Source organism: Mustela lutreola, chromosome 1 (genome assembly GCF_030435805.1).
Source record: "Mustela lutreola isolate mMusLut2 chromosome 1, mMusLut2.pri, whole genome shotgun sequence".
Classification (NCBI taxonomy): domain Eukaryota; kingdom Metazoa; phylum Chordata; class Mammalia; order Carnivora; family Mustelidae; genus Mustela; species Mustela lutreola.
In genome coordinates this window covers 109,227,466-109,254,719 of record NC_081290.1, presented here as the reverse complement: position 1 = coordinate 109,254,719, position 27,254 = coordinate 109,227,466, and the positions used below count along the sequence as shown (strand labels likewise).

General features: G+C 37.2%; 1 protein-coding gene across 4 annotated transcripts in view; it reads right to left on the bottom strand.

Annotated features, from left to right (window-relative positions):
* Nucleotides 1-23,950, bottom strand: part of EIF4E (eukaryotic translation initiation factor 4E) — a 45,845-nt gene extending 21,895 nt beyond the window's left edge. For 2 of the 4 annotated variants that reach the window (XM_059172491.1, XM_059172499.1), the window contains exon 1: nt 22,222-22,377. In XM_059172491.1, coding sequence (XP_059028474.1) covers nt 22,222-22,278 — 57 coding nt within the window. In that variant the 5' untranslated portion in view covers nt 22,279-22,377. Of the gene's footprint in view, nt 1-22,221; nt 22,378-22,904; nt 23,095-23,935 lie in introns of those variants that run through there. The other 2 variants (XM_059172494.1, XM_059172503.1) reach the window with 2 other exon arrangements.
* Between the last annotated feature and the right edge of the window lie 3,304 nt (nt 23,951-27,254).

Genomic DNA, 27,254 nt, shown 5'->3' with positions numbered 1-27,254 from the left:
GTAGTCTAGCAGAGAAAGCTCAGCCAAGACTTCAGGGGCTGAATACCATTAGCAAGACTGGGTTCACACCTGAAAGCTGAGTTGAAAATCCTGGGTTTTCACTGGGTTCACACCTGAAAGCTGAGTGAAAATCCTCAGCTTTCAGATGAAATCCTAGAAAGGAAATCAGGTGAAATACATCTGTCTAACAAATCCTAAAACCAATCTTTGACAGGATCAAGGTAATCTACCTACAAATTAAGTGCCTCCAAGAACCAAACTCTACATTCTTCAGAAGAGAACATAATTCTGTGTCTCTATGAATGCTATTTACAATATCCTATCCAACAATCAAACATTACTAGACATGCAAAGAATTTTTTTTAAAGATTTTATTTATTTATGGGGCATCTGGGTGGCTCAGTTGGTTAAATGTCTGCCTTTAGCTCAGGTCACGATCCCAGGATCCTGGGATTGAGCCTTGCACTGGGCTCCTTGCTCAGCAGGGAGACTGCTGCTTCTGCTTGCTCCCTCTGCCTGCCACTCCCTGTTTGTGCTGTATCTTACTATTTGCTTTCTTTCGAATAAATAAATAAATAAGTCTTAAGATATGTTATATATTCTTATATATTCAGAGAGAGTGAGAGAGTACAAGCAGGTGGGAGCAGCAGAGGGAGAGGGAGAAGCAGGCTCCACTCAGGGCTCTGAGATTGTGATCTGATATGAAGGCAGAGGCTTAACTAACTGTTCCACCCACACGCCCCTGCAAAGAATTTTTTTAAAGTCACTAATGATCAAGAGATTAATCTGTCTACAGAAAGACATCGAGACCTGAAAACAGCAAACAAAGACATAATAACTAAAATTACTCTAGTAAAATAGGAGAAAAGATGAAAAAAAATTGTGGAGTTTTTGAAAAGATAATGGAAATCAATTTTTAAAGAGAACCAAATAAACATTATGGAAATGCCAAGTACAATGTCTGAAATTAAGACTTCCCTGGGGGGGGGCACCAGGGTGGCAAGGTCGGTTAGGCATCCGACTCTTCGTTTTAGCTCAGGTCATAATCTCAGGGTCATGAAAGTGAGCCCCACATGGGGCTCCACACTCAGCAAGGAATCTGCCTGAGATTCTCACTCCCTCTGCTCTCCCCCTGCTCAAGCTCTCTAGCTCACCAATAAATAAATAAATAAAACTTAAAGAGTTCACTGAATGATTAACAACAAATTCAACTCTACAGAATGTGAGATTGGTGAACTTAAACATAGGTCAACAGAAGATCCTCAAATACAGACAGAGAAAAATAGATGGTAAGCACTGTGGAAAATGGTTAAAAAGTTCAAGTACAAGATGAGAGAATCGAAAGCAGCAATATACAATGACCAAAATTTACCAAATCTCATCAGAAACCCAAGTCACAGATTCAAAAAGCTCAAGGAACTCCAAGCAGTAAAATACACACAAAATTATACCTATGCATATCAAATTCAAACTACTGAAAACTTAAAGAAGTCACATTATAAATAATTAGGAAAGAGGACATAGACACACAAACACACACACCCCTTTCATAAGAATAAGATTAACAGCTAACTTCCCAAAGAAACTATGGAAGCCACTAAGATAACAGAATGACATCTCTACACTGAAAGAAATTGTTAACCTAGAATTCAGTGCCTAGGAAAAACATCCTTCAGAACTGGATAAATACACAGATGCACACAGACAGAAACAACCCCTCTTCCTCAACACATACATACAGATCCAAAATAAAGAGGAACAAACACCAAAGGAAAAAAGTCGACAGGCTAGAGAGCCCAGGTAGGAACATGAAAATGTAAAAAAGAATGAAAATCACTGGAAAATGTAAATAGATCAATTTGTCAAAGACTATGAACAGTTTAGAAGAACAATAATAATGATGTCTCATGAAGTTTAAAATAGTAATGATGGTTCTAGTGAAGAGCTGGGTATATATAAATTTGTAAGGTTGGCTGTACAGCATATTCTTCCTTCAGAAGTTAAGTGCTATAAATGATCTTATTTACCTACAATAAGAGACGAGTAAAATGTACTCCTAAGTTCAAAATCCTCAGTACAAACCATACTTTCCCAATGTTTACTTAAACAGTTTATGTCAGCAGCACATAAAAACAATTAATTTCAGTATGAATAATTACAAGTTTTATGAGATCCTAAATGTCACCTGCTAAACTTAGTATTTTCCTTTCTTCTTGGTTACTTGAATCTTTTCACAATGAGGAGAATGATCAAAGACTTAGATGGTATTAAAAATTTCTGGACACATAGGAACTAAAAGCAGGTAATAACTCAGGAAAAAGTATATTCAGTTCCTAGAATTTAAGTTTTTTTCGAATTAAAAGTCCTACCTTAACTGATGTTTCAGTCTTTACATTAAGAATCTATAATTTTGAATTTTTCTTATAACTAAAATTAAAATAAGTACTCAACTTTAAATAAATGTGTGATTGTATAAAAATGTAAAAATCTTTCAGCCTCCACTTTTAATATTACACAAATATGCTAAATGTTAAGACAAATACTCTAAAACACCCCCCAAAATTATTAAACACAATCATCTTTCAGTATTTAAAACTTTTAAGATTTTCTTTATTTATTTGACAGAAACAGAGCAAGAGAATATAAGCAGGGAAGACAGCAGAGGGGGAGAAAGAGGCTCCCTGCTGAGCAAGGAGCCAGACTGGAGGTTCAGTCGACTTGAGCCCAGGGCAGATGCTTAACCTACTGAGGCACTCACGCACCCATCTCCCTTTTATTTAAAGATTTTAAGCAGTGGACTGACGTTTCTTTTATTTAGCCTTTTAAGTTATCATCTGCGTTTTAATAGTTTCATGTTCAAATTTTTTTTTAAGATTTTATTTATTTGAGAGAGAGTGCGCGCACAGTGGAAGGGAGGGGCAGAGGGGGAGAGAGTCTTAAGCAGGGCTTAATCTCATGACCCCAAAATCATGACCTGAGCAAAAACCAAGAGTTGGATGCTCAACTGACTGCACCACCCAGGCGTCCCTCATGTTCAAATTTTTAACTTAAGAATTTTTCAAACTCTTTTAATAAAGCAACAATGGTTTTAATAGCCAATTATTTCCAAGACAAAATGAAAATACTCTTTAACACAGCACAAACCAAATCTAATAAAACTCAGAAATCACTTCATGATGGAATTTACTTACGAAACATTAATATTAAAAACCACATATGAAAAGGCACATTAAAATAAAAAGAAGTCATATCTTTTGGCATACACTTTCTTATTTAGGCCATATTTTGTTATGACCATCTTACTTGTCTCATCAATTCACTCTTAATCAGCAGAAATTTAAACCAAAATCTAAACCAAAAATTTATCAATCATTCACCTTTTAAGTTTCTTGCAACTATACTGTAAATTATTGTGAAGAAGTTAAAAAAAAAAAGACATGCTTCTCTGTTAATTTCTTTCAACTTATTATTTTATTGTTATAAGACCTTTCAACTTTGATTCAAATAATCAGGATGCTTTTTTAAAAAACCTTAGATAAAACAAAAGAAAAAATATAATCAGTGTAGGAGGTTATTTAAGACTTCCAGGCTAATTCTGTGACAGTAGTTCTCTATGGGGAAAGTCCAATTCCTACATAAACTTCTGAATCTACAGCAACATACACAATGAAAAATGATGTGAAGAATGAAGGTCATCCTGAATTAAATCCTTTGATTTAAAAATGATTTATAATGATGAACATATGCCAAATTAGAAAAAACCAAATAGTGCCCGCTTCGGCAGCATATATACTAAAATTAGAAAAAAAACAAATTTATTTTTTAAATAACTGGAACAAAAATTCTTTCAGTTCACTCATCAGTTAAGCATAAGCCTCTAACCATAACAAATCTCCAAATTACTCACTTTTTGTTCTAATTTATTAAGTACTTCTAATATAAATTGAATTTGAAAATAAATTATCTTGGAATTTTTATCTCCTCTTAGAATTTAGAAAGCTACGAAGACTTAGGATTACCAAAAAAACAGGTACAGTTTTGTTTGTTAACACCAACTTCATAAAATTCTCCCTGGATATCTGTAACAACTGATTCAGTTTCTTATTTTTAAATATGTAAGATCATCAAAGGAGCAAGTAAAGCAAATAAGATTATGATCTGTATAAGAACTAAAAAATGTGTTCCATAACTTGTCATTTTTATGGTTGCTTTGTATATAGAGCAGACAATAAAAGTTCTAAATTTACATTCAATTTAAAAACAATTCTTTACTTCCACCACATCCTCTACCTTCACTCTAAGATCCTCTGTAAGCAAATTTTATTGAGAATTACATCTTAAATATCCATGTTTTACCAGTATTCATTAATTTAAAATTACACAAAACAAAAAAGGCTAATTTAACAATTACTGTACTCTCAGAGTAATCAAATGCATTTTTTCTTTCCAAGTTTTTATGTAAAGTCCAGTTAACATACAGTGTAATATTAGTTTCAGGTATAGAATTTAGTGATTCAACACTCACATACAACCCCTGGTGCTCATCACAACAAGTGGCCTCCTTAATCCCTATCACCTATTTAACCCATCCTCCCACCCACCTTCCCTCCAGTAACCCTCAGTTTGTCTATACTTAACATTCTGTTTCTTGGTCTGTCTCTTTTATTTAACCCCTGTGTTCATTTGTTTTGTTTCTTAAATTTCCCATATGAATGAAATCATATGGCATTTGTCCTTATCTGAGTGACTTAGTTTAGCATAATACTCTTTAGCTCCCTCCATGTCATTGCAAATGGCAAGATTTAATTCTTTTTGATGGCTGAATAATATTCGTGTGTGTGTATGTGCGCGCACGCACATCTTCTTTATCCATTTATCAACTGACATACACTTGGGCTCTTTCCATAATTTCGCTATTGCTGATAATGCTGCTATAAACACTGGGGTGCATGTATCCCTTTGACTCAGTATTTTTGTATCCTCTGGGTAAATACCTAGCAGTTTAATTGCTGGATCATGGGGCATTTCTATTTTTAACTTTTTGAGGAACCTCCATACTGTTATCCAGAGTTGCTGCACCAGTTTGCATTCCCACCAACAGTGCAAGAGGGTTCCCCTTTCTCCACATCCTCACGAACACCTGCTGTTTCTTGTGTTAATTTTGGTCTAAGTTATCAAATACATTTTTAACCTAAAAGACAAACTATACTTGAAAAACTCTTGTATAACCTATTTCAGGTGGGTAGAATGGAGAGCACAAAGCTATTAGATGGTACAAGGTTTAACTAGAAGATGGTAAGGAACCAATGAGACTGAAATAGAGGGCTCATGAAACCAAGGACAAACTAGAACAGGGGCTGAAGGGAAACTGAAAAGCCTTAACGGTCAAGTTAACCTTTCACCTTGTGAGCAATGGAAGCCATTCACTGACAGATCAAACTAATTAAACACTGATGACAAGTATGGGAATAGAAAAGACAACCAGTTTAAGTGCAAAATATTAAGCATGGTTTTAGATTAGTTTATGAGATTCAAATAAAAATGTAGTCTTATAATTTAGTGGTCCCAGAGTTCAGTAACTGTCATAACAAGAGAAGTTGAAAAAAAGTAGAGCAGGAGTAGGGCAAGTTTAACAATCAGCTGCAAAGAATCTCAGGAAGCTTCTAATTGTTGCTACATCTCAGAATGTAGTAACATTCTGTGAAAACTAGCACATGTATCAAACACAATATTAAGTTTGTTGGACAATCCTAATATAATAAAGCTTAACATAGTGGCTCAGTCCTTAAGCATCTGCCTTCAGTTCTGGTCATGATCCCAGGACCCTGGGATGGAGCCCCACAATGGGCTCCATACTCTGCCAGAAGCCTGCTTCTCCCTCTCCCACACTCCCCTGCCGTGTTCCTCTCTAGCACGTGCGAGTTCTCTCTCAATCTCTCTCTCTGTCAAATAAATAAATAAATCTTTAATAAAAAAATTAAAGCTAAATACTTCCCAGATACAGTATCATTTCTCTAATCTGACAAGTTTAGATTCTTGCTTCTAGCCATGTTCAAATCTACAGAGCTTTAATTCCAAAACCACAGTATGCTTTTCCATGGTTGTAAACACTCACAATTTTTCATTAACTCTCAACTCAAACACACTTACAAACTATCTTTCCTAGAAATAACAATGAGCCTTCCCCTCAGAAGACTTAATTAGTGTCTTCCCTTACTTCATTGAACAAATATTACTAAGAACTTCTACCATCCCCCCTCCACACACACAGCTTTAGGACATCACCTAAAATTTAATTTGAAGACAGTTCCCCTGGCACTAAAAAGAGTTAAAGCAGTAACTCAAAATGCAGTCCACAGATTTCTGCTGGTTATAGTCTACAACCAGGGTAGGTATAGAAATGGGAAGTAAGTACTTAGAAAACTTTACAACAATTTGACAGTATTTTTGTACCTGTCAAAACTAGTAACAGCAAACTCAGGCTTACATTTTTGCATTTTTCTTTATCCTATTTTTAGGATTTATAAAAACATTACACGAGTAATTGTTTAAAAACAAAAGGGGTGCCTGGATGGTTCAGTCGGTAGAGCATTTGACTCTTGATCTTGGGGCTGTAAATTCAAGTCTCACATTGGGTACTGAGATTACTTAAAAAGTAAAGTCTTTATAACTAAATAAATAAATAACTCACTTTCTACCAGAGTATGAGAGACACTGGTTTAGATCAGAGTACCGAATAATGGATAATATCCTATTTTCAGTCGCACTTCCTTATATATACCCCTTGCTTCACTGTTCTTTAGTTGAGTTAGAAAAGATCATTTGTGGCCTTAAGAGAAATGTAAATGCTATTTTGACAAAGAGAGTTGTAATTATCTCTACAAGTTACTCACCCAACATTTCAGTAAACTGAAAGCACTACATACATTAAAGATGCAAAATAATGAGAATAAGCAAATAAGAACAGAGAAGAATGGTGCATTGTGACTTTTAAAGTGGTAACACCCACCCTCACACTTCATCCAAACTATGAGTTTTTACTTGACAGTAATATTTGCCAAGCAGTTACTATCAAATAATGTGCTACACATTTTTACATAATTATTTCAATATTTACATAATCTCAATATATTCAATCTTCACAATACTGTGAAACTACTAATGCTCTCTGCTCTTCAAATTTAAGTGCTGGAAGTTAATGTGGCCTAGCTGTATGCTATATTTGAATCCAGGACCATCAGGACTCACAGCTAGGGATATCTCTATCATATGTCCTGGTTTTTACCGGTTTATTGTTTCAGTGTGTCAGTAGAATCTTCATTCACTCCCAAAAGTGCCCAGAGTTGGATAATAAATTATATAAGGTTATCAAGGTACGCTTTCCAGGCTGCACAACACTACAGTATGTACTATGCCTTGCGCCACAGCCTCGGACTCAGTACCTTCACTATCCTGCAAATGCATGGCATTGTCAATACACTAGAAAAAAGGCATGAATGGTATACCTTACTCCCGACACACACACAAAATTCCACCAGGAAAAAAAGCAAGCAAATGCCAATTATCAATTACAGTGAGTTTGTAGTATTTTTTAAGACAGCATACTAAATGCCTATATGGTCAAAAATCTCAGAAATACAGTCAAGTATAAATAAAATCCTCTCTTAATGGATACAAATAACTGAAAGGAGAAAATCATTTCATGTAAGATATGTAAACAGACCTCAAGATATATTGCTCTCCCCTTTAGTCTCCAAACAGTGAGCTCCCAGGTCTCTTTTTAGCAAACAATGCATTTCCCCCAGCACTCTCCATATGCAAATTAGTATGATTAATTAACTAGTACAAAAGAACAAGTAGTCTTACCACTTGCCTTGTAAGGAATAAAAAAAAAATTGGTGTAAACACTGAAAATTAACCACAAATAATTAAATCAATTATTTCAGTTGTTAAAGTAATATCAGCTAATTGACATCACTCTTCACAAAAGAGGAGGCTGTGGATTTTGCAGATCTTCTTCCTTGTCTGTAATGAAGAATCAAAATAGTGACTTTCATGCTCTAAACTAAAACGTCGAGGTGGAAAAACAACATAAGCAGATGTAGCAAAATACAAACCTTTTAAGTTTAAGGCACTGTTTAAATGGAGAAATTTTTTTCATGTAAAGGACTATGAGACCCTAAATACCAATTCTGATTCAAAAGACAGTACTTTTTTTTTTATTATTATTTATTTATTTGAGAGAGATCACAAGTAGGCAGAGAGAGAGGAGGAAGCAGGCTCCCTGCTGAGCAGAGAGCCCGATTCGGGGCTTGATCCCAGGACCCTGGGATCAGGACCTGAGCCGAAGGCAGAGGCTTTAACCCACTGAGCCACCCAGGCAACATTCGTTTCAACTGATATAAAATGGCATCTACACAACAAAAAATATTGGAAGCTGAGGTATAGAAGGGAAGAGCTGTGAGGATTTGTACAAATTGTGTCATATCTATAAGTACTACAAAATTTAATAGCTGTTCAATCTATTTAAGTAACAATAACCTAATTAATTACCTGACTAAAATTAATGACTAGCAAGCACTAAACTTTTCAGTGAACAGAGTTGATTAACTTTGCAGCTCTATAGCTAAAAATGGTTATTTCTGGATAGACAGCAAGATATACTTAACCACATTTTACTAATATTAAAAAAAAAAATTCCCTACAAGGCCACACTTGAATTTCTGACCTTATGGAATAAAATTCTTAAAACTTGGATGCATCTATCTTTAACCATTTACTAGAAAGACTTGCAGGCATCTTGTTTCATTTGAAATCTGTCAGCCAAATTACACTGCACATCTTATGTAGCTTAGGAGAAGATTCCAAATTCAGAAAGGAAAATGTGATGATAGAGACATAAAAAATAAACATGTGTGATATAGTATAAGAAGGCTAATGATAAAACTTAAATGTCAATGCTACTTAAACCAAAGACTACCAAAAGACTCATATATAAAGACTCATCATTATAACAACTAAGGAAATTTATAGGAGTTAAACATTATACAAAATTTAAAAGTGCTCCAAGTAACATTAAAATCATGTAAGGACAAGCATTTTCACTGCACAAAATTACACTGGTTCCAGTAGCATGGCAATTTCTATTTCAATTATTCTTCAAAGCTTCATAATTACAATCTGTAAGGCAAACATTTTGAAGAATTTATCTTCTGATTCTTTTAAAGTTTATTCCTTTAAAAATTGTAACTAAAATTTCATGACACTGATTGAAATCTTTACAGTCCCAGTTAAGTAAGCAGCTTTTTTTACAGCTGAATTTTCTAAATTCTACATGTTTTTTAGAAGTTCTATAATGTTAAAAGTTAAAGATTAAAATTGTGATATAAACTAGTTCTTTTTTTTTTTTAAATTTCTACCCAGGGAGGGGATCAAACTCATGCCTCTGAGATCAAGAGTCATGCTTCACCAAATGAGCTAGCCAGGGCCCCAAAACAATAATTTTACCAAGAAAATTAGAGTTGTCCTTTCTTATTTCAAATATCTAAATTATCTTCCAGAAGAAATCAACCTATATTACTTTTTAAAATTAGAAAACTAGAGACAGTCACAGTTTCAAATATCCCCAGGTTTACAGAGTAGGTTATACTCTTCTACTTACTGAGCTTAAGTTAATGAACTACAAGCTTCCAAATATAAAAAGAGCTTTATTCTTTAACTCAGTAATTATACTTCTCAGATTTCTTTAAAAAAAAAAAAAAAAAGTATCATGACACTAACAGTTTTGTGTATTTTATGTTAGTAAATAAAAAGTACAGTCAGCATATATCAAAACATATGACCAAAAAGTAAGAGATCTACTATGGTGTTCACACTAAATGTGATGCTTAGAAAATTATTTTAAAATGCTAATGTAAGGGGCGCCTGGGTGGCTCAGTGGGTTGAAGCCTCTGTCTTCAGCTCAGGTCATGATCTCGAGGTTCTGGGATAGAGGCCAACATGGGGCTCTCTGCTCAGCGGGGAGCCTGCTTCCCTCTCTCTCTCTGCCTGCCTCTCTGCCTACTTGTGATCTCTGACTCTCTAATGAATAAATAAATTCTTTAAAAAAAAATGCTAATGTAAATGTGAGAAAAGGTAGATTACAGAACTGTACAAACAAGAACCACTTTGCTTTTCCAGTGGAGGGGAGGCACTTTTTAAGAAGTCCTAAATAAACCATGGTTAACATATTGTTCTGCGCAAAAAGAAACGAGCTATCAAACCGTGAAAAGACATGGAGGAATGATACTAAGTGAAAGAAGTCAATCTGAAAAGACTACATGCTGAATGATTCCAACTATATGACAGTCTGGAAAAGGCAAAACGACAGGGGCAGTAAAAAGATCAGTGGTTGCCAGGGGTTAGAAGGGAGGGATGAATAAGCAGAAAACAGAAGATTTTAGGCAGTGAAACTCCTTCTGTATGATACAATGGTAAATACATGACACTATGTGTCCAAACCCAAAGACTGTACAACACCAAGAGTGAAACCCAATGTAAACTAGAGACTTCAGTCGACAATGATGTGTCAATGTAGGTTCATTTGGTATAACATATGTTCCACTCAGGTATGGGATGTGGGGGTGGGGGTCTGTGCATACAGAAGAATACCAGAAGCCTCTCTACCTTCCTCTCAATTTTGTAGTGAATCAAAAATTGTTCTTAAAAATACTGTTATTTAAAAGCAAAAGAGGCAACTGGGTGGTGCAGTCTGTTAAGCCTTCAACTCTTGGTTTCAGCTCAGGCCCAGATCTCAGGATCCTGAGATATGGAGCCCCACATCAGGCTCCGGGCTCATTGTGGAATCAGCTTGAGATTCTCTCTCTCCTTCTGCCCCTCCCATTCATAAGCCCATCTCTATCAAGTAAATAAATAAATCTTTAAAATATAAATAAATAAATAAAGGAAAAGAGAGATAAAAGATGAGGTAAGGGGAAAAAAAGCCCACAAACTAGAAAAACCAAAATATTACCAAAGAAAACCTAGTTGTTGTGATTACAAAGGACTTTTATTTTCTTCACACAGATCTAAATGTTCCAAATTTATTACAGCAAAATTACTGAAACCAAATATATACTTGAATCTGTATGATACAATGGTAAATACATGACACTATTTGTCCAAACCCAAAGACTGTACATCACCAAGAGTGAAACCTAATGTAAACTAGAGACTTCAGACGACAATGATGTGTCAATGTAGGTTCATTTGGTATAACATATGTTCCACTCAGGTAAGGGATGTGGGGCTGGGGGTGGGGGGGTCTGTCCCAGTGATCTGTCAGTCCTATTTACACCAATACATTTTTAAGAGTTAACTTTGTTCAATATTTTTTTCTCATTGTAAGTCAAGTTCTCCATTCCTCTTTTCTCTTTAAAAATGTACTGCCAATTCTCATTTATTTATCCTTTCAAATAAACTTTATAATCATTTTATAAAGCAGGAGTTTGCAAACTTTTTCTATAAAGGGTCAAGGAGTAAATATTTTAGGCTGATATCTTTCTATCACTTATTCTGTTTTGTTTTACAACCCTCTGAAATACAAAACATGTTCTTAGCTAGCAGGCCACACAAGAACAGCACTAAGGCCAGTCTGTGGACCTCAGCATATAGTTCCCCATCCCCTGCAATGATTTTGGCATTTTGATTCAGTATATACCAAATTTAAGCATTAAATTCAGGAAAAATTAACATCTTTCCAATACTGAATCATTCCCAAAAGCAAATTATGATTTTATTAAAGCCCTCCACTGTATTCCTCAGTAGAACTATATAGCTTTCATTTATAAATCCTGCAAATTACTTACTAGGTTTATAATTTCTACGCACTTGAAGGCACTGGTTCCTGGGTACATGAAAGTGGTCAATTACTTGCTAAGTTTACTATTCCTGGCACTATCTGCCTAGTTAGAGAAAAACTGTAATACTGTGTTCTATTACCAGAATGCAACAATAAGTTACTTTTTCTTTCTTTCTTTCTTTTTTGCTATTTAGTAATTCAGTAACTTTAAGCTCAAAGGAGAGCTGGGTTAAGCACTCAGAAGTGTCTAGCACATGATAGGTACTCAAATGTTCGAATAAAATGATTTTAATTTTGTTCCCTCTCAAAATCCCACAACTTTTTTCTAAGCCCACAACTATGGAAAGAGCAGGGAAAAAAGGTAAAGGGCTGGAACACAGATGGACAAGTGGTCACTAATCAATATATATAGCTAGATCCTAAAAGTCTCAAAAGCCGGCAGCACCTAAAAGAAAGCACCTTTAGAACTGACAGTGAAAGGAGGAGGTAAATAAAGAGATATGGCAAAAGCTATTTGATTCTTCAATTTCCTCCCTCCACCTTCACAGGATTGCTGCCATGAGTTCAAAAATAAAAAAGAAAATAAGCAACTTGGAGGAAGAGGCAGGAAAAAGAAAATGCCTTCAAAAATATGGGGATGTCTGGATGGCTCAGTTGGTTAAGCAGCTGCCTTCGGCTCAGGTCATGATCCCAGTGTCCTAGGATCGAGTCCCACATCGGGTTTCTCCCTTGGCAGGGAGCCTGCTTCTCCCTCTGCCTGCCATTCTGTCTGCCTGTGCTCACTCGCCCTCTCTCTGATAAATAAATAAAATCTTAAAAAAATAAAAATATGTACCAATCTATATCCTCCAAAGGATAAAATGTTGCATCACAAGTATAGGAAGCTATAACGTTAACACTGAGAAGAGAAGAGAAAAAAGAAGACATCTGGAAATTGAAATTATGACAGAAAAGATTGGAAAGTAAAATTTCCCAGAAAACAGAAGACAGAAAATGAAAGCAAGATTTAAACTTAAAAAAAAAAAAAAAAAAAATCAGAGAACCACGCTAGGCGATCTATTATCTGAATAACTTTTAAAGAGAGGAAAGAAAAGAGAAATGAAAGTCACAAATAAATCTAAAGTGATGAATAGGTGTTACTACATTAAAAAGTGCAATGAGTACCTAGCATAGTGGAGCCTGTCACTGTGAAATGGGGACAAAAAAAATGCGGGGCTGAAGTAGGAGAACTGGTCACACAAAGAAAAGAAAAGAGAAGAGGAAAAGAAAGGAAAGCAAAGAGAAAAGGAAGTAGCCATCAGAATATCTGACTTTAGGGGCTGGGTGGCTCAGTGGGTTAAAGCCTCTGCCTTCGGCTCGGGTCAAGATCCCAGGGTCCTGGGATCGAACCCCACATTGGGCTCTCTGCTCAGCTCTCTGCTCTCTCTACCTGCTTGTGATCTATCTCGCTCTCTCTCTCTCCTCTCTCTGTCAAATAAATAAAATATTAAAAAAAAAAAAAAAAAAGAATATCTGACTTTGAACAGCCACCAACAGATGACAACCTGAAATAACAACTAAAATTCTGAAGAAAAGAATTTTCCACCCAGCCAAACTACAGGATATTGCTTAATAGGCCAGGTATCAAAAATATCCAACTCTTCATGTATCTTTTCTCAAAAAATTACTTGAGATGTGACCTACTGAAATGATACAGAAAACCAAATAAAACAAGGGACACAAAGGAAGTCAAATGAGGGAATCACGAGCATAGTCAAAGACAGGTGTGCGCCAAGTATAGAGAGCAAGGTCCAGATCCGAGCAATGTGATTCAGGCTACATTCTTCATCTGATGGCTGTAATGATCAAGATGCTTATTATTCTACACTTAAAACAAAACACTGATTGCCATGGTTAGTCTAGCCCAGATTTTTAACTACACTTAATTCATCTTAACCCTGTGTTGACAAAGTTCCCATTCTCTCCTTTGCACCCTTTCCCCTGAAACAGCTACAAATTTCACACTGAGGAACTCGCACTTAAAACAACACAAAAGCATCTTACTAGCACAAAACATTCTCCTAACTGAAGGTTCTTTGCCTGACTCACACCGTAACCTGCTAGATAACAACTGTGGAGTCCTATGTTTCCCAGAATATGTTCATGATCTTGCCCACTGGTTCCCCCAAGTAGGGCTTTAGTAGAGATTCAAGGAAACTGAAGCCATCATAAAGACATGATGATGTCTTAGGTGATGAATACACAGGTCATCAACTTATTACTCTAAAACCTATGCACATGTGCATCTTCTACGTTTTTTACATATAAATCTATCACAATTAGAAAAAGAGGTGTATTAAAGCCTCTGCTTTCAGCTCAGGTCATGATCCCAGAGTTCTGGGATCAAGCACCACATAGGGTTCTCTGCTCAGCAGGGAGCCTGCTGCCCCCCTCTCTCTGCCTGCCTTTCTGCCTACTTGTGATCTGTCAAATAAGTAAATTTAAAAATCTTAAAAAAAAAAAAAGGTGTAGTTCTAAAAAAATTATAGCCTAATAGCCAACTGTAATCACAAAGTACTTTATCTAACCAGTAGAGTTTTAATTTTCAATTTATTGCCAAAACACTTACCTTGCAGCTATACTACCTCATGTATGGAACCTTAGTAAAAGGCTATTATAAAATGAATTAGCAAATAGTTGGAAATAAACCAAATGTATAGAAATACAATACAGAAATAACTATGTTTAAGACCAAACCATGCAATACATACCATCAGAAAAAAAAGGCAAAAGATTTATGTGCTGATATGCAAGGCTCTAAAACACATATTATTAAAGTGAAAAACAATGTGCCAGATTAGTGTATACAGTTGACCACTTTTTTTGTTTTTAAAGAATATATACCCTTTTTGCTTATATACATACAAATTTCCATGGAAAGAAGTGATGCTGGCTGTGTCTAGAAGTGATCTACCTGAATGGGATCAGCGTGAGACACAGACTTCACTAGTCTTTTGTACAAAATCTGAATTTCAAACAACATAAAGTACTGCCTATTCACAAATTTTTTTAAACAGCACAAAAAAGGCTATAGGACAATTTTCATTATACATATAAGCGCAAATAATTGCCTTTGAAAGTTTAAAATACAGACAGAAGTTTCTCTAGGATAAAATTTGATAATTTCTCCAACCAAACTGGTTATAGTTGATTGTACCTTACAAAGTTAAGCCAAATACAATATGCATATGTTTATACCAGATAGGTCTAGATTCTACAGCTACACTGTCCAATCTGGTAGCCACTAGTGACAAATCAAATTAAATTTCAATTAATTAAAATGACATTTAAATTAAAATTAAATGAAGTTTAAAATTCACTTCTTTGGTGGAATCAGTCACAATTCAAGTGCTCAAAAGCCATGTAGGGCTAGTAGCTACTATACCGAATAGCACAAATATAGAACATTTCTACCATCACAGAAGTTCTCCTGGACAGCCCTTATCTAAAAGAATCTTCAAAAAAGTGGGTAACAGTGCGGATGCACTGGAGAAGGGAACTAGATGGCTGGAAAGATAGATAGGAAATAGGTTTTAAACCATAAAAAGACAGGACAGGGTGTCCATGTGGTTTAGTCAAGCTTTTAACTCCTCATTTCTTGGTTTCAGCTCAGGTTGTGATCTCATGATCATGTGATGGCCCATACAGGCTCTGCACTCAGCAGGGAGTCTGCTTGAGAGTCTCTCTCTCCCTCTCCCTTTACCGACCCACTCATGTGCGCACTAGCATGCACTCTCTCTCCCTTCCCACAAAAAAAATCTCTGGGGGTGGGGGGGAGATAGGACTGAGCCTAGGCTAGGCAGCATCCTTAATGCTGCATGTTAACTCAGTTAATCCTTACTGTACTTCAAATACGGTTTCTTTTGTAATCCTAAATATTTTACTTAATGCACTTAAAAACATTATTCTGATAATGGAGCCATAGACTTCACTGCTAAAGGGATCCATTTGAATTCTGGACCATGAGCATGTATTACTAATTCAAGAAAAAAGTTTAAAAAAAAAAAAAAAAGAAAGAAAGAAAAGCTAAATGGGAATTACCTATAAGCCAAAATCCAAACGAGATTTTATAATCCTGAACATTATTAAAAATACAGCGTACAAGTTCAAATGAAGAGAAGAGACAAGAAAAAAGAAAAGAAAAACCCAAATTGCTCCATACCACAGCCCATAAATCATTTGATATATCTTTTCAACAATGGGTTTTTGGTTTTTTGTTTGTTTGTTTGTTTTTTAATTTATTTGAGACAGCATGCACATGTGTGGGGGAAGGGGCAGAGGGAGAGAGAGAAGCAGACCTCCCACTGGGCATGTAGCCTGAACCAGGGCTCAAACCCAGGACCCAGAGATCATGACCTAAGCCAAAATCAAGAGTCTGCAGCTTAAACAATGGAGTCACCCAGGCGCCCTCAAAGACAGAATTTTATATTTAATTTACTTGTGCAAAATGATCTATATAGCAATTTATGCTTAAGGCAGGAGATTTACTGATAACAAGGACTTAGACTTTTTAGTCTTGAATTTCAGTTTCTTTCTTTCTTTTTTTTTTTTTAATAGAATAGTAACACAACTTGGGCCCAAGGGCCTGAGTTTGAGTTCTAAGTTAGACAGGGGAAAAAATGACTTGAAATATGAATTTCCCAGCTATTATTTATCTCAAAATATTAAGAGAATTAGGGAGAAAAACTACAAGAAAAAGATGTTTCATCTTTCCATTAAAATATTAAATTTTCTTTCCTTAGTTAATACTTGGAAGTTATCAGACTTTGTGACTGCATAAGGTGTTGCCCTAAGATGACTATGTAAAACCCCATAAAAATTCTTCATAAGAACACTAACACGAGACGCCTGGGTGGCTCAGTCATTTAAGTGTCTGACTCTTGGCTGCAGCTCAGGTCATAATCTAGGGTCCTGGGATCAACCCTGTATCAGGCCCCATGCTTAGTACAGCCGCTTGAGATTCTCTTACTCTCACCTTCTGCCCTTCCCCCCACTGGCACTATCTCCCTCTAATAAAATGTTTAAAAAAAAAAAACACTGACATTAGTTCAGATAAATATAAAAATCTTATTGATGGTCACTGTAATAAGCACAGTATTGAAAGACTGTAATCTCTCCTCAACATTTTATAGTAACAAGTTTAAAACATACAGCTAAAAACATTTAAATATACGTTTTAGCTCTAACAATTACTGCAAAGCCTTGAATTTCAGAGAAATGGTCTTACTACTATCTTCCTCAAACACCTGAGCTTCTTAAGACTAGCAACATTAGGGGTGCTTGGGTGCCTCAGCTGGTTAAGCAACTGACTCCTGACTTAGGCTCAGGTCATGATCTCATGAGATCAGTAGAGAGTCGGCTTGAAATTCTCTCTCCCTCTCCCTCCACACCTCCCCAACAGGCACTCATGCTCCTGATCGCAGGCACACACTCTCTCTCTCTCTCTCCCGTGCTCTGTAAACAATAAATAAAATAGATCTGTTTAAAAAAAAAAAAGCTAGCAATTATTATACTGAAACATTTTCAAAACAACTGCTTAAGGGGTGCCTGGATGGCTTAGTCCTTTCATCAAAATTACTAACAGTTCAAGGTAGTTATTAGTAAATTCCATAATGACAAATTCTTAAAAACTTACTGTGTCTTTACTAGCAAAATATTTTAATTGGCAAATCATTTGATTTTGATTTTGATTTGACAAGGTCCAAAAGCAAATAAGGGGGGGGAGGGAAGTGACCATTTGCTTTCTTCAGAAATCTATCCAAAGTGTTGTGGACCAGTTTCTAAAATATAAACTTAGGTGTAAAAACTTGTTTAGTCCTTGGATTTAGACACCACAGTGCTATTTTCTTACTGTACTTCAGTTATCAGTTATCTAACACTGTAGTACAAAAGAGCCTAAAATGTCCACACATTTTCTTTTAGAACTGCAGCAAAATACCTAGTTAATCAAATTACTGTTCCCAAATCACATAAGGAAAACACATTACATGGTCATTGGAAAGACTGTGTCACAGTTAAGAACACATATGCTGAAATTTGCTGCTTTAGTTTGAACTCCACCCCACCATTTATTAGCTGTGCGATCTTGATCAAGTTAGTCACACAAAGTAACTTAATCGCTTTGTGCTCTGGTTTCCTCATCTGAATTGTGGACAATAGTATCTCCCTCACAGGGCTCTGTAGGATTAAGTGAATTAATATATGTAAAGTAATGTAGTGCCCAACATACATAAGTGCTACATTTTAATTAAGAAATAAAGATCTGCCTACATTAAAAATCAGTTACAAACAGGTTCTGCTTAAAGGTCATTTTTTTCCCCAAAGATTTTATTTATCTGACAGACAGAGCGGGGAGTGGGGAGAGGGTGGTGAAGGGAAGGATGGTAAAGGGAGGAGGAGGAGGAGGAGGAGCAGGCAGGGAGCCCCACATAGGGCTGGATCCCAGGACTCTGGGACAATGACCTGAGCCAAAGGCAGATGCTTAACTGGCTAAGCCATCCAGGCACCCCTTAAAAGTCATTTTTAAGACAACTGCTTAGAACTCTGTATCCATTTCCCTAGAAATTCAATGCTGGTTAGATTTGTCCTAATGCCACAGAAACTTACTGAACAATGTGACTAAATCACAGCTTTCCATTGTTTCTGTGGAATAATATATCAAAAGTTCCAACTAGAGGAGGAAAAAAAATAACTTATTTTCTGACCACATTCTAAGTACCTGCAGGACAAAAGTGATCCTTTCTTTTTTTCTCCTGACATAAACAGGAACTTTTGAACAAACACTAGTAATTTTTATGATAGGGATAGGAGTGGAAAGAGTATCTCAGGACTGTACAGCATAAGTTTTGCATTTCTTGCCAAAGACTAAGAATGATAATCAAAAAGCAGCCACATGAATTTCTGAGAAAAAAGAGGAAAAGGTGAGTATACGTATGCGTGAATACACCTGCATGCAACACATTCATGGACTATTAACTTGGTATACCTAGGTCTCCATAACTAACAAACTGTCATCCCTGAATACTGAACTTGAAAATCAAAATCACTGTAAGATATCTTATTCCCATTTTCTCAGCTAAACTTAGAAATTTCAGTCAAGGTCAAACATATTAAAATTAGACTATAACCCCTACTCTTTTCCACTTCTCTAAAAAATCTCTACAACAAAAATCTCTACAACAAATATGGAAAAACTAACAGGTACCAGAAGAGCAAGAAAATTTCCAGTAGTAGCAGAGAAGGAAAAGTAGAAACTATCTTTGCCAGAGTAACCGTTTCACCAGTTCCTTGTTATATCCAGGTACTCTACTACATTTTTAACCTTATATATATTAAACAACATATTTTTGTATTGTCTAGAATTTGCTGTCCAAATTGGATTAAGCTTACCCAATTCATTTAACACTGTATGCTCTGCAACTTCAGTGTACAAATTAGGACTGCTCTCTAAACTGGATTTCTCTAGGTCAAATGATTATGCATAGTATTAATTCAAAGTATAAAATGAAGTGAAATTTGAAATATAAACACCAGAACCAAATTTACTTGGTTTATGAATGAACTTTGATATATATACTGGGTTCTTTCATTAAGGTGAAAACAGAATATTAACTTGCAAGGTCTGCTTGTCAATCAACAGTCTCTGATTAACCAAAAATTTATTATATACAACAGATTTGTCAATATATATGTAAGCCTTATTTACTTTTTAAAAAAATTTTAAAAAGATTTTTATTTATTTATTTGATAGAAATCACAAGTAGGCAGAGAGGCAGGTGGGGGCGGGGGGGGGGGGCGGCCTCCCTGGCTGAGCAGAGAGCCCGATGTGGGGCTTGATCCCATGGCCCTGAGATCATGACCTAAGTGGAAGGCAGAGGCTTTAACCCACTGAGCCACCCAGGTGCCCAAGCCTTATTTACTTTTAATAAGCTCTTTATAGTACAAAACACGTTTCTAAAGGGTAAAAATGGAAACAACAGTTCAGCCCACTGTCCAAGTTGATTCCGGTTATGCAATTAACATAGTTTTAAAAACCCAAGAGATACAATGTAAAACTGTATACCTCCAGTTTAATTAAACAAACAAAAAAAACCCTTTAAAAAGAACTACAAGTCAAAAACCAGCCCAACAATGAAGAATGCAGAATGAAGATAGCTACAAAGAAACGTTTTGCTACTAGAAGCAAGATGGCCTGGGGAAACTGCCTTGCCATCTTCACTACTAATATTAAGTCTAATTTTGATCTAGCCACAAAGTCTAATTTTGACCTAGCCACAGTTCAAATGCCAAGAGACTAAAAGGAAAACATTGTTTATCCCAATATTCAAAAATTTCCCATATTACCTACAGAGAGGTAAAATGCTTCCTTTACTTTGCCCTATCAAGCTTCTTAATAAATTTAGTATCTGTAAACCACATCTTTATGTAACTGATCTCTTAAACACATCTGAAAAAAATCAACTAATATCAAACAGAAAATGACTGATATTTTATGTAATTTCCATCGTTAAAAATCTCCCAAATATCTACGAAAGGTGGGACAAGCAGGAAAGGCCCATGACTCCTTAAGTGCTTACTGATTATGCCCAACAAAAAAGCAGTAAGGAAACTCACAAGCTAGATGAAATAGCAATGAACAAATATAAATATGGTTTCTGTAGGCTTCAGCAGGAACACCAACTACAATCAATACTAACCAGCTGCAGTTTAAAAACAACCACCTCCCAGTATTTACAATCATCAAAGAATTCTAAGAATAACCTGTGAAAAAGGTGCATTAAAGGTGCAAAAAAAAAAAAAAAGCCATTCTCACTAAAAATAAACATGTCAATGTATTTTACATACATCTTCAAACTACTATTGGCCTTCCACTTTCACACACTTTAGGTTTTTAGGTTCCCTACTCCCTAAATTTAAATGCACTATCCAAATTTCCTTCTGTCAGCAACAGAACGAATACTATACTGTATCACCCACCACATCACTGAGAATTAAGCTCCTTAAAAGTTAAATTGAACAAGGTATAGAATCACATTTTGTATAACGTTGTATCCTAAAAAACATTTGGTATAGCCTCCTAAACATAAGAGACTATAAATGTACACTGACTCAAAATAGTCCTTCAACACTTTGTAGTTCTGTTCTGCGCGGCTGAAAGAAAACTGCATAGCTTTGCAAAATCCAAAGGGCCTAAATGTTACTTAAACTTCACAGGATACATCATTATTTCACAGCTTAGAGGTTTCAGCCTTGCCCCTATTACTCTCTGTAATGCTTTTTAATGATATTGGTTAACAGTAGGGAGGAGAGCAGATCCAGTAAAAAGTGGACATGGGAATCTGTTAAAAGGGAGTATTTTCATTTCATTCTTTATCTTTTTATTTATGTAACATTAATGTTATAAAGTTAAGTGTATCAGCAAGTTAAGAGACAGTTCTGCAGAACATAAATGAAAACACGCACCAATGAAGAACAAGTAACCGAAGAGAAGAACTGCCGTAAACTCTGGCAATAAGGTAAGGATAGTTCACACCAACGTAATGAAAAAATAAGTCTTTTTGTATTCTACAAGCCTTCCATGACTAATTTTTCATCTAGCTATAAAAGTCTCTAAAAAGTCTAAACAAACTGGTTAATCCATTATCAAAATCACAAACTATCATTAAAGATACACAAAAATATCTAGCAACCAAGGTCTAGAACTGCTTCCAGAGTGTCAAAGGTCTTCTAGTTGTTAAAACAGTCCATTATGCCTCTAAAAAAATTTCACTTAGATGTGACATTCCTAAAACTGCAACACAGGCCTGTAAGTTTCAGTGAGCCAGTGCCGGCAAAACCAAACATGACCAAGAGATCCTCTCCTTCGGGCGGTTAACTACCAAATTACTGTTCTGGGATCGGCTTGCTTCACTAAGTTTAAGATGGTGCCTAACCTGAAAAGAAAGCGGCAGAATAGGTAAAGGAAAAATAAACAAAAAACTGATTTTAAAAAGTTAAGTTCCTATTTCCAATAAACGATGTCTTAGAAATATTTCAGACTATAAAGGTTTGGAAGAACAGATGGATCAAGACCCATCCGCATTCTGTCGAGACGTGCGCACTGCGCGGAAAACGATGAATGAATGGAAGACAGGCGCGTGTGAAATGCAGCAGGTCCGGCCGGCAACCAGACCAGCAGCAGCGATCTGTAGGCCTCGCTCCTCCCCCTTCCCTCCTCCATGACAGCCCAGTATCAAGCATGGAGGGGAGAGGACAATGTGATCCCCCTTTCTCACCACCACTACCTTCCACCCTACTCTGAGGGCTCTACCGCGCAACACGAGGTTCTCCTCCCCGCCCCAAACCTTTCTCGCCTCCCCTGCCGCCAACCCCGGCAACTCTCGGGCGCGCTGGAGTAACATGCGCTCGCCCCTCTCGGCTCCCCTCGGCGAGGTCGAAGCTTCTCCGCGCGTGCCGCGGAACCACTCCCGCCCAACCCACCCTCCGGCAACGCGCGCCCACCGGCCCCTTGGCCCACCGGTATAAAGACCCGCGCGCGCCTCGCACACGAACCCCCAGGCTGGAGCTCGGGAGGGGGAGAGGGACGGAAAGGCTACCCCGGGGCTCCCTCCTCCATCTCATTCCGGGCCGGCTCGCCACCCAGCCTCCCTGCGGATCCGGGCACCCGCTCCAGCCAGTCCTGCGCCGTTCTATCCTGAAGACACATACCCCACACACCCTGCCCAGGACCCCGATCACTCTCCACCCTAGCAGACCACCTCACGGATCCGCAGGAGGCGCCGTGCCGCCCCTCCCCCACCCCTCTCCCCTTGCTCTCGGGCCCCCACCAGAACGTGTGCGCTACACGCCGCCTCGGCCAGCCTCCGGGGCGCCCCCAGTTGCCCCCGGAGAGGTCAGGCCCAAGAAGAGGGGGAGGGGGCAGCAAGCAGTAGCGTGCGCGCCGGGAACGCCGTCCCGCGGGGTCCCCCAGTCCGAAGGGAGACGGAGCGCGGGGACCGGTGGGGGGGGGGGCAAAGGCAATACTCACCGGTTCCACAGTCGCCATCTTAGATCGATCTGATCGCACAACCGCTCCTGAAGGGGGGGTGAGAGGAAAAAAATGAGATTCAAACCGGATTGGCCGGCTACTGTCCACGTGACGGACGTGTCCGTTTGGCTCGGCGGCGCCTGCGCACGACTGCGGCTGCGTGGGTAACAAGAGGCTTCTGGGAAGTGGAGTCTCTCTCGCTCACTCTCGCTCTCCCTCTCTTTTTTAAGGGCAAAGAAGTTTAAAAAAAAAAAAAGGAAAGAAAGAAAAGGACTGGTCACGTGGTTGGTGGGTCGGGTTCGCGGTTCTCGGCAGCCGACCCTGGCGTGGCGGAGGGTGGTTTTCAGTCCTGTGCTCTTCCGCCTGGATAGCTGCTGTCGCGTTTACTGCCAGGCATGCCTGCTGGGCCCTTTGTTGCCCTGTCCGCCCATCTTCCCCGGAAAGTTGGGAACTGCAGGCTCAGCACGCACAATGAGGCTTCATTTGCTTAGTTGGGGTCCGAGGACAAGTTGTTTATTTAAATTTTGTTTGACTTCCCACCATTTTCTCTTGCTTTCAGAAAGAGGCGGCGATGGAGAGTCGTTGTTTAAAGCAACCGACCCTCCCCCGTCCCCCTGTTCTGCTAAAGAGGGTGGTCACTCATTGCCATCGCTGCGAAAGGGGGTGGCGGAACCGCCCGCAGTACCCACTAGCCGCAGATTGGGGGAGGGAGAGTGCGCCCGACAGCTTTTCCTGTCCCAAATTCTGAGATTAAGACCTCAGGGCTAAATCTTGAGTAGAAGTAAAAATTATTTGAAAGTTTTGTCCTCTCGGTCCCACTAGTCTGCTTAACGAGAACGAAAATAGCCGAAGTCCAGGTGCCAGCCAGGGAAGCCACTCTGGGCCCCGCTGACTGAGCCCTGGACTGATCGGCAGAAGTTAGGTCGGTCAACTATGACTCTTGACGTTGACTCATTCTCCTTAGGCGAGTGACTTAATCATTCAGTGCCTCAGCTTTGTCATTTATGAACCACAGATGATAATACACTTACCTCACAAGGGTGTGCTGTGGTAATGATTGTAACCAGCTTTGAAAATGCATCGAACTCTATTAACTACTTAATAATAAGGCAACCTCATGCCTCCCTAAGGATAAGCTGCTTCCCCTAATGTTTTCTTAAACAATGTTAATTTTTTTTCTGTTGACTTTGCTACATTATCATGTACACTAAGGAATTTAAATTTTAAAAAGTTTCAAGACGACTTTTTTCGTTACTACTGTAGGTACCTTCTACAGAGGCTTTATGTTCAAGAATATATTGTTATTCTCGCAAAAATCCCTGTCAGTTATCCCTACACCGGCATCGTACATTTCCTTTTCCTTTAAGACATTCTGCTGTAATTTCTTAAGACCGTGTTATTCTGCACAGCCTGGTTGTTAATAAAAAGTGGAGGTAAATCTAAAAGAACACTGCTATAAAGTTCTAATGAGGAAGACATCATTATTATTTTCCATACTTCTTAAGAATGTCAACACTAGAAACATCAGTATTAGCAGGTTGCCTGTGCCTGCCTGCTTTAGTGTTGCTGATGTCCAGAGCTGTGTCATACCTATTATTGAGTACATAATGGTTGCTTGAGTTGACTAACATAATTGAGGCTGTACACACAAAACCATCGCCTTTTCATATGCTTTGGTTTCCCTGGATGTCAAAGGTGATTAATGAAAGCTTTTTTCCAATCAGCTTACCTCTAGCAGGCTTAAAGTATATGAAATTCTGAGTAAATAAATGAATTTCTACTTATGGAAACTATCTACTGTTACTTATACTACCCAAAGTAATTACAGTTGATCTCAGTGATATCTTCTGTAGTATCTGGTTATCTTCTTCGAGGGGATAGCATAGATGTATTTTGATAGTGCTACTAGATAGTAGCAAAAAATTAAGGGAACTTCAGTCCCCATATGAGACTGAAAGCCAGTGATACTCTTAAAACTTTAATTATAGCTTCCATTTTATTAACTTTTCTCAATTAAAAATCTCTCCACTTTTGTGAATCATCCCAGTACTTCTATAATACTTATATATGCTCCTATTCTTTGTAGCTTAATTTATCTCCATTTTGTATACAGTTTGTTTATGGCACATTCGTGTGTCTTTGCCTAATATCACCATTAGATTCTACCATGTCAAAGATTTGGTGATTAGATTTTTATCTATGTGTTTATGTGATTGTATTGTTTTTGTCAGTCTGAATTGTGCAGAGTAGAAATGTTATACTTTAGTTATTAATATATAAAAAATTACATTTGTTACCTTAATACCATATTTATGCTTATATTTAAGCAATAAAGAAATGTATGAAATGGTATATAGCATTGAAATACTATTTTATTTCATCAAATTAGCTAATACATAACTAATGACCCAGCATTGTATCATGGTAACTGTTACTTATAAGCCTGGGATGATTGGTTATCATTTAGCATGTATAGTCATGATCTTTTTCCTACATAATATATTCCACAAGCTGGTATATTACCAGCCTTTATAGATTTAACTCATGGTAAAATATTTTAAATAATTTGATAGAATATATCAGGTTTTTTTTTTTTTTTTCATTTATTTACCTCTTTGTCATTGGAACTTTATTTAGGTTTTCTAGATAGCCAGAATCATTGTTTTACTGGATGTTGTTCAGCTGTGGTTCAAACTGATCACATCTGTTACAACCCAATCCCTCAAAAATGTTACTGTTTCACCCTCTGGGATTTTTTTTTTTTTTTTTTTTTAAGGACTTGGAATTTTAGACAATCTGTTCTTCTTAGATGTCTTTCTTAGTCTCTGGTCAGTATTAAGCAACCATTTTTCTTAAAATGAGTAGATCTTCAAACAAGATATGAAATTGCATAATAAAGTAGATGATCCTTAATATTACAGTGCTGGCTATTAACTTCAGACATAATCTAAAGCAACCTCTAATTAACATTAACATTGAGGCTTGGTTTTTTTTGCTTTTTTTTTTTTTTTAACCTTATTCACTCTCTTTTTAAACTTGGTCATACCTTAAACTCTATCTTTTTTTTAATGTCACTTTCTACAGTGATGTTCCTTAAAGAAAGGCCTGAGATGATGGCTTCAGACAAGATAATCTTTTAAATTATAATTGTATAGTTTAATAAAGTTTAAAAATGAGCTGTGATGTCAAATCATCTAATTCATAACCCCAATCCTACCACTTACTATATCACCGTATGCAGATTAATCTCCTTTTGCCTCATTTAAAGAAATTTTTTTAAGTAGACTCCACATGGGGTTTGAACTCATGACCATGAGATTAAGAGTCACATACACTTCTGACTGAGCCAGCCAGGAGCCCCATCTTTGAGCCTCAATTTTGTCATGAGTTAAAGGGGCAGAATAATAGTACTTGTATGGTTAGTGTGAGAAATAAATGATTTAATCTATGTAACATTCTTAGGATAGTTCTTAGAACATCGTGAGCACTCAATGTTAACTATAATTGTTATGACTGGGATATTGTAGTAACATAAGTTTCTTATTACTACTTCTTAGTTTAGTCTAATATGCTTAAGAATTCTTTAATGCAGAGAACCAACCCCAGACCATTATCTTTAAGGATACTCTAAGCTTTCAAATTCAAGTAACATTTATTGATTTCATATAACATACTAAGTATTATTCATATCAATTACTTTGGTGGACCTTTACAACAATTATGTGAATCAAGCATTATCATCCCCATTTTATAGATAAAGAACAAATGCCTTAAAGTTAGGGGACATATCCACACAGCCAATGGTGAGCTGGAATTCAAACCCAATTCTCTTGACTCAAGATTCTTTCCTCCATTCCATAGCGGCTTTCCTCTGATAGGTTCTTCCAAATGCCTGTTCCTTTTCAAAGGACTTCTAATACTAAGTTCATTTACAGAACTGACAAACTATTCAAGAAGTACTAAGTCAGTAATGGGAAATGTGTAATCACTGGCAGATATTTAAAGCACATGGAAAGCCCAGGCACTTCCTTCCTGGACTGTAAAATCTGCTTGGCATCCTAAGTCATAGAAATATAAATAGTTCAGTACCCATATAAAGAAGTGTGACTAAGAACTAAAAGGATGCAGCTAACAAACACCATAACAAGCACTCATTCATCTAATGAATGAGACAGTCACAATTCCTTCCCTTGTTTCACTCAGTTTTCTGTTCTGATGCCATCTCCTCAGAGAAGACTTCCTTGATCACCCTACCTAAGTTAGCATGCTCATTATTTTTTATCTCCTTACTTTGCTTTATTTTTCTTCAGACTACTTCATTACCCCAGCTCAACACCCAAGAGTATATAA